This window comes from Salvelinus sp. IW2-2015, linkage group LG18, assembly GCF_002910315.2.
Source record: "Salvelinus sp. IW2-2015 linkage group LG18, ASM291031v2, whole genome shotgun sequence".
NCBI lineage: Eukaryota > Metazoa > Chordata > Actinopteri > Salmoniformes > Salmonidae > Salvelinus > Salvelinus sp. IW2-2015.
Genome location: NC_036858.1, coordinates 60,438,923 through 60,447,612, shown reverse-complemented (window position 1 = coordinate 60,447,612; position 8,690 = coordinate 60,438,923). Strand labels below are relative to the sequence as shown.

The window sequence follows — 8,690 nt, the reverse complement described above, 5'->3', positions numbered from 1 at the left end:
CATGTTTGCGTGTTTGTCTGCTGCCTGTGTGTGTGGTGGTGTGTGTGTGGTGGTGTGTGTGTGACGTTGCGTGATTTCTCCTGCTTGTGTTGGGTTTTGGTGGACTCGTCTTAGTGGTGTGGAGAGCAGTGCCACTTGTTTTTTATGTTGCCGAGTGTAAGTATGTGTGTTTGGTGTGGTGGGTGGATATACATAATTGCATGGGTCAATCTCGCCCTCTGCTCAGGCCATATACCCCCTCCTAGAGGCGACAGCAAACACAGGTTGAGGCCAGTTAGCTAGACCCGCCATATCACAAGAGAGATGCATTTATTATGAGGAGAGAGAGAGAGAAGAGAGAGAGAATGAGACAGAGAGGGGAAGAGTGAGAGAGAGAGAGAAGAGAGGGAAGAGAGAAGAGGGAGAGAGAAGGAGGGGATAATAGAGAGAGAGAGGCAGAGGGTGGAGAGAGGACGAGAAGATTGGGATGTAATACGAGAAGAGAAGAGAGAGCGGGGGAAGAGAGAGAGGAGAGAGAAGAGTGGGGTAATAAGAGAAAGAAAGAGAGAGGGGAGAGGGCAGACGGGGAAGCAGAAGGAGGAAGGAAGAGAGAGGCGAGGAGGATGAGAAGGAGAAGAGAGAGGAGAGAAGAGAGGAAGAGACGAGAAGGAGGAGGGGAGAGGAGAGGATGAGTAGGAGAGACGAAGACCGAGAGGGGAGTGGAAACGGAGAGAGAGATAGAGAATGAGACAGGAGGGGGAAGGAGGAGGAAGGACGGAGAGAGCAGAGTGAGGGGTGAGACGAGAGAGAGAAGAAGGAAGAGAAGAGAAGAGGGGGTAATAGAGACGAGGAGAGAGGAGAGAGGGGGGAAGGGAGAGAGGAGGAGGAGATTAGTGATGCGGGGAAAAGACGATGAGAGGTGCGGAAGAGTCAGGCGCGGATAATATGATGAGAAGAGTGAGGGTGGGGTGGAGGAGGGAGACGAGACGCACGAGAGAGAGAGAAGGAGTTCAGGACGCTGGATCACACACACCCCCACCTGCACGAACGTTTGGTGGGGGGAAGAGAGAGGACGAGAGATTCCAGAAGAGGTGGGGGCCCTCTCCAAAGTTAATGAGAGATGGCGCCTTGTAATTCTTTTTTGGGGTTCTATTGAAGTTGCATTTGGAGGGACCCATAGACGCTCATAGAGCAGAGACCAGCCCACCGCAAGAGAGAGAGCGGTGTGGGAGTGACAGACTAGAGAAAGACAGACTAGATAGATAGACCTAGTTATTACTAGATAATAGAATAGATAGGATAGATTGACAGACATAGCATAGTATGCAGATAGAAGAGAATACTTAGATCGATTTACAGATAGAACTTATGTTTTAGAAGATAGTATTAGATAGAAGCTGGTGATTAGTTTGATAGTTAGATAGCATAGAAGATGATGATTACGAATCAGATAATTAGATGGAGTAAGTGTGCACATTTTGGTCACATAAATGTGGATGGGGTGCAGCGGTTATTCACACGAGAGTATATTCATCTGTTTTGTAAACCCATCCCAAAACTCAGAGACTAGACGTTGTATGGCTGCCTATAAACATCAAGATAGAAAACCGTTTTGTTGTGATTTGCTTTTTTTTTTTCGGCGAGGTAGGAGACGACGGCAAGGAGGCGGGACCAGAGTTATACACAAGAAATCTGGTAGATACTTGTTTAGGGTTTGTGATGTTGATTGTTATTGTGTAGCAGTCAAGACTTGCAATTTAGAGGTAGGCAAAAATGGACATTTGTGGGAGGCTCCCCCACAAAATTGAAGACGTAACGAGTCTTGGAAGAAATTATTGCCCTCTGACCATATACCCCCCCCCTTATCACTATTAACTTCTTTCCCTCTCCTCCCCCCCTGGAAGCGTTTATGTCCCTGGAATATACAAAAACGCCCTCTGAGCTATACGGTACTCGGTCTGGTTGGAGGATTTGTGTTCATCATATCACATTGTGATTAGGCCACTGTGTGCCCCTGTTCTGCTTGTACAGGCCGCAAAGTGCAGAGCCCGACAAATGAAGTGTTTGAAAGTGGGTATGAAATTCCATTTATGGCCTGCGTGCTCCTCTCTTATGAGTCACCTTATACCTAACCGTAATCCGATTTTCTCCGTTTCCCTAGCTCTTCTTCTTATTTCCCATCACTCACCTGTTAGCACCTCCCACAGTCAGGACGAAGCACCACATGTCTCCAATGGCTGGAATCCTCATGTTTAGCCGTCGTCTAGCTTCGTCTCCTTATCACTCTATTCCTTAGGCGCTTCCCTCTCATAGGCCTTCTGAACTCATGAGAGAGCCTGGGAAGAGCTGGGCTAGCAATGTATACAACATCAATATCTGTTAACTTGGAGATGATGTCTAATTAGTGTCTGTTCAGCACGTCTCAGTCGAAAAGAGCACACATCACAGCAAACACACAAACACACCACACACACCAGCACACACACACACATACGACGCACACACGACGACACACACACTGTGTTACATTGTCTGGAAATAATAAAAACCACGATGGCTGTCTCACCGCGAGCCACCAACATGCATGATCTCAGCACGCTGGTCGGAATGGCAGTGGGCGGGCGGGCGTGTCGGGGATTTTGCAACACACTCACAACGCTCTTTTATAACCAGCCGGAGGTGGATGGGATTGAAAGCGTGAGAGGAATGTGAGGAAAGGGAGATGGTGTGCTAATTGAGCGGAAGATGGTAGCGTCGGAGGGAGAGAGTGCAGCAGAGAAGGGCTGAGATGATTGAGGTGCGTTGGCTCGTATTTGGGATAGGGGTGGGGATGTAATGAGAGTAAGACAGGGGTGGGTGGCTGACGAAGAGCAAGAGTTGGTGCGCGGCCTAGTGGGGTCTAGACAACATCAGTGCCCCGCTTAATAACTAGCTCTCTAGTGATTTAAGAGTGCTCTGCGCAAGACCACAGAAGTCAGCCCATCCAGAGCAGACAGATTTAAGAGCAGGTCCCACAGACAATAGAGCAGGCTGAGCAGACGGAGACGATAAGAGTAGACAAGCAAAGCAGAGTAGACAGATAGAGAGGAGACCCGGAACAGATCATGGCGGCTGGAGGTGTTAGGAGGAGGCAGACGGATCGAGAGTGTAAGGGCGAAGATGCAGAGACTATAAGACCAAGCAGGCGCACGAAACAGAGATAATGTAACGTCCTAAAAGTAGAGATCAGAGGAGACAGAGCCCGAAGAGACAGACAGGCCAGTATGGACTGTCAAGTATCGGCAAGATGGACCTATAAGAAGTCTAGCAGGAGATATGATCTTGCCATAAAACGATATTAACAACTCTCCACTATGATAACATTTACAATAACACAAAAACGTCAATATGTCTTCCATGAGAGTGCCTCAATAGTTCAGCTTCAGTCGATGGTGTTAAATGTGTGAGAGAAAGGAATGTCCAAATCAAATACCAAAATGGAGACATCCGACATACACCATCTAGGGCTCAATGCATTCTCCCGCACATGACATTATGGAAAGGTGCTTGGGATACGGATGGTGTAAAGGTTACCATGTCCAATGTCCCAAGTAAGATTAGTTGGTTCATCCTAAACATTTTAAAGATGAAAAGAAGGAATGAGAAACCCTAGGTGTGGATGTGGATGATGTCTTAAGGTTAATTTGATTCCTTGAATTCTGTTGTGTGGGAAATAGAGCGTAACCAGCCCACCACTCAAATGTGCGTGAAATGGACTTGTAGGCGTCCCAGTGGAGTTGACTGGGCTGTTTATTGTTACTTATAGGTAGAAACATTGGATACGATTGCTAGCGAAGGGACGAGGAATAAATAAGTCATGGTGAAACGTGACAAATGTTGACAGAGAGATGCTCACAGGGCAGCATGGAATGCTTATAGTTCTAAGCCTCTCGCTGGATGTCCAGTGTTCTCAGTTAATGAGAGGTTCTTAGTCGATATCTGATGTGTGTCGTGCCAGGAGAAGCAGAGGAAAGAGAAGCTGACCGAGAAGAGTGAAAATAAAGGAAATGGGAGGACTGCTACTGGTAAGTATCTCTCTCTCATTCCATCTCTCTCCATCTCTTCACTCTCTCTCTATCTGCGTTCCCACACTCGTTATCGTCGTCAGCAGTCTCTCTTATCCGAACCTCTCCTCTCTATCTTCTCGTGCCTGCTCACTCTTTCTGCTGGCTTAACTTCTCGTTTCACTGGCGTTCTTTCTACGTGAGATGCCTTCTCTTCCTACTCTTTCATATTGGCTATGCAATTTTACTTATTTAGAGCTACACGCTCCACACCCCCAGTTTACTTCCACCGTTGATATAAAATCAAAGGCAAAAGTTTTGGGAAAGCCATGCACCCTACCAGTACTAGTCCTCTTTCAAGCATGATATGCAGTAGCCGCTGACCCCTTTTATGTTCTCATGCTTCTCTATAATCCTCTCAACCATTTTGTTCGGTCCGGGATGAGCCCATAACCTAAGCCTTCACCCTCCGCCCCTCCCCTTCTGCCCAAATCCCAGATCGTCTACTGTTTGCCATTTCCGTGCCCTTTCCCTTTCCTATAGGGCAATATTCCAACATACCAGGAGCAGTCACCTGTCTGTAAGGCTACCTGAAGCCACATTCACTACCGTCCTGTTCGTTGCACAACACTCAGCACTGTGATCTATCCATCGCAGATTGCGGTATGTTACAAGCGGACCTGGATATGTTCCAGGCTGTGCGCTGTCTGAGATTTAGTAATTCTGAATGGCAGCTTCTTCATCGGAAAGTTGCTGAATTAGTAGTTGGCGTGTTGTTCCTTACAATGTGGACCCTATTAAAACGGCTGACCAACAAAACCCAAACCTGCTTGTGGATAGATGCACAGCCGGCTATATCCCCACAAACCACTTGAGGTTCTGAATGCTAATTGTCGCACGATAATTTTATATTAGATGAGTAATTCTTGATTCAGCTTAGAATATTGGCTCAACACTCTTGCATAACTTACTTGAAACCCCAAATACAAAACATCATCAAGGAGGGAGCGAGATAAAACCAGAGACCCGACGTTTTGCTTGTTAGTCATTATAATAGGTAAAGTAGAAATCTTCGTGATTCCGCTAACCTCTAGTCAAACAGTCTTCAATCCTTCTGTAAACCAAAAACACCGACGCACACACACATGCATGTCACACACGCATGAACACCCACACACTTTAAAACAGCGGAGGGGAGAGAGAATTGAGAAGGGAGAGGGGAGAGAAGAGGGAGGGGAGAGGAGAGAGAGGCGAGAGATAGGGGAGCGAGAGAGGAGAGAGGGAGTGACAGACTAGAGAAAGACAGACGGACAGAGCAGACCGAGCAGCCGGATAGAGCAGGCAGACAGACAGAGCAGACAGAGCAGACAGATAGAGCAGATAGACAGATAGAGCAGGCAGGCAGACAGACAGATAGAGCAGACAGAGCAAAGCAGAGTAGACAGATAGAGCAGGCAGACAGACAAAACAGGCAGGCGGATAGAGCAGGCAGACAGACAGAGCAGACAGAGAAGACATATAGACCAGGCAGACAGACAGAGAAGACGTATAGAGCAGGCAGAGAAGACAGAGCAGGCAGACGGACGGACAGAAAGACAGGGAGCTGATGTGATACACGATTACACTCTCTCTATTTTAAATACATGACATTAATGGTCTTCATCATGCAAAGTCATGCTTTCAGAGCACAGTTAAAATGGTGGTAAAAGGATGTCCAGCAACAAAATGGCTGAATGATCTCCATGACATATCAAGAGCTTGGGACTATAAGGTTCCATCTGCAAAAAGAATTGGCTTTAAATTTCCGAACCCTCAATGATTTGAATGATGTCTAGGATATTTGTCTTGTATTCTTTTGAACTTAACAACATAAATTGGGGTATTTATTGTACTACTAAACAACTAGGATAAAGAAGATACGAACTCTGAAACAGTAACAAAACGGCACTATATAATCAACACTCAACAATCATTGCAAAAAAATCGCAGTGTAGACTCTTAATACGGTTCCAAAGCTCTCGATGGTTCAAGTGGTTCTCAGCACATAGAGGAGGTTACTTCAATGTATCAATGTGTGTGTGTCCAGGGCAGAAGCCAGAGGAAAGAAAGCTGGACGACAGAAAGAGACTGAAAATAAAAGACAAATGAAGAAGGTCTAACTGGATAAGAAATAATACTCCTCTCTGCCATTTCACTATCTCCTCCAAATCTCATCACTCTCCTAATACCTATCTCTATCTCATCAAAACAAAAAACATAACAACTTCTCTCAGTCCCTCTCTCTATCATCTCTCTCATCTCTCTCTCCTCTCTCACTCACTCTTCTACTCATTCTCTTGTCCTCCTTTCATTTCATCTCTCTTTCCTATCTTGAGGCTGCATTTATTGTAGCTGGGGATTTTAAAAAAGCAATTTGAGGAAAGCACTACCGAAGTTCTATCAAGCCATTGCCGGCAGTACTCAACGCTTCAAAACTCTCAACACATTGTTGCTCATCCTTTCGGGATGGCTAAAGGCCCTCTCCGCCCGTCCCTTCGGCAATCAGATACGGACTCCATTCTACTTTTCCCTTTCTATAAGGCAGAAATCAAACAAGGAAGGTACCTGTGTAAAGGTGATTTCCACGCTGGTCATGACAATCAGAAATCCATGTTTCAACAGATTGTTTTGACACAGCAGCGGATAGGGTCCTCTGAGAATAATGTTTCAGGTTGCCCTATCTTGAGAATTCAATTATAATATTCATCGGAGAAGTGTATAGAGGGATGTGAATTCCAATGTGACTATATAAAACCTGCCAAAAACACAAAAACTGTGGGTTGAAGTGGCAGTAATTTACTGCCGAACCCTCATTGGTTTGAATGATGTCCAAGAACTATATTCTATCTTAGTATACTTATATGAACCTTAAAACAAACAAATAAATTGGGGTATTTATTGTACTAATAATGGTAGAGAAATTGAACAAGATATTACAAAAGGCTTATAATCAATAAATCATCTTTGAAAAAATAGCAGGTAGAGTCTTATAACGTTCCAAAAGAACTCTCGAATGGTTCAGATGTTTACTCAGATGAGAGGTTAATTAGATAGATAATCAACACAAATGTGAGTGTATTAGATGTCCAAAAAGAAAAATAAATAAAAAGAGAGAAAGCAGAGGAGGAAAAGAAAGGCAACTGACAATAAAGGAAAGAAAAGAGAAAGAAAAAAAAGAGATGAAAATAAAGAAATGGAGGATGCTACTGGTAAGATATCTCTCTCTCCATTTCACTCTCTCTCCATCTCTCACTCTCTCTCCATCTCTCTCTCACTCTCTCTCTCTATCTCTCTCCATCTCTCTCTCTCACTCTCTCTCTCTATCTCTCTCTCTCTCACTCACTCTTCTCCATTCTCTTGTCCTCTTTCACTCTCTCTTCCTCCAGCACAGCTGACTACTTTGTCTTTTATTAAAAACTCTGTAGGAACAGGGGAACCATAGTGTAGTGTTGCCTTCAGAATATGTCCTCTCAAACCCTGTAGGCTGGTGAAGTCTCTATCTCTCTAGCTTGTTGATTGTGTCAGTGTGTCTTTGTAATATCAAACCAGTTCCCTGTTCCTCCACTCTCTCTTCCTCTACTTCATCCTCATTCCATAAGGCTCTGGTCAAAAGTAGTGCAATATGTAGGGGAAAAGTGTGGGACTCAGCATTTTTTTAAATGAAAGTTTATGCCATTTAACAGACACTCCTGTTCAGTTACTGTAAATGAAGCTGCACACAAGCAGCAGAGAAAGGGATACACTTTCCCTCTTATCATCATACAAACGTCATCACTTAGAGCACCTAGTTACAGTATAGTAGTACAGTAGTTATACAGTATAGTAGTTACAGTATAGTAGTTATATTAGGTATATAGTATAGCAGTTACAGTATAATAGTTACAGTATAGTTATACAGTATAGTAGTTACAGTAGTTATACAGTATAGTAGTTAKAGTATAGTAGTTATATTACTTATAAAGTATAGCAGTTACAATATAATAGTTACAGTATAGTTATACAGTATAGTAGTTACAGTAGTTATACAGTATATTAGTTACATTAGTTATACAGTAAAGTAGTACAATATAGTAGTTACAGTATAGTAGTTACAGTAGTTATACAGTATACTTAGTTAAAGGTAGTATACAGTTATAGTGGTTACAGAATAGTAGTTACAGTATAGTAGTTACAGTATAGTAGTTACAGTAGTTATACAGTACAGTAGTTAATACAGTATAGTTTAAGTATAGTAGTTACAGGTATAGTAGTTACAGTATACGTTAAGTTACAGTATAGTAGTTACAGTAGTTACAGTAATTATCAGTATAGTAGTTATATAGTATAGTAGTTATAAGTATAGTAGTTACAGTAGTTATACAGTATAGTGAGTTATACCAGTATAGTAGTTTTACAGATATAGTAGTTACAGTATAAGTAGTTGCAGTATAGTAGGTTACAGTAGTTATTACAGTACAGTAGTGAATACAGTATAGTAGTTAAGTATAGTAGTAGTATAGTAAGTTACGTAGTTTACAGTATAGTAGTACATTATAGTAGTTACAGTATAGTAAGTTACAGTATAGTAGTTACAGTAGAGTTACAAACGAGTTATACAGTTAGTTACGTTCAGTATAGTAGTACAGAGTA

The 8,690-nt window shown here is 43.2% G+C and overlaps 1 protein-coding gene across 2 annotated transcripts in view; it reads left to right on the top strand.

Moving 5' to 3' along the window:
* macrod2 (mono-ADP ribosylhydrolase 2) overlaps positions 1-8,690 on the top strand; it is a 1,308,647-nt gene that overhangs the window by 1,261,594 nt on the left and 38,363 nt on the right. Inside the window, exons 13-14 of one of the 2 annotated variants that reach the window (XM_024007574.2) lie at positions 3,977-4,010; positions 7,241-7,270. In XM_024007574.2, the coding sequence (XP_023863342.2) occupies positions 3,977-4,010; positions 7,241-7,244 (38 nt within the window). In that variant the 3' untranslated portion in view covers positions 7,245-7,270. Of the gene's footprint in view, positions 1-3,976; positions 4,044-7,213; positions 7,271-8,690 lie in introns of both variants that reach the window. The other variant, XM_070448731.1, reaches the window with a different exon arrangement.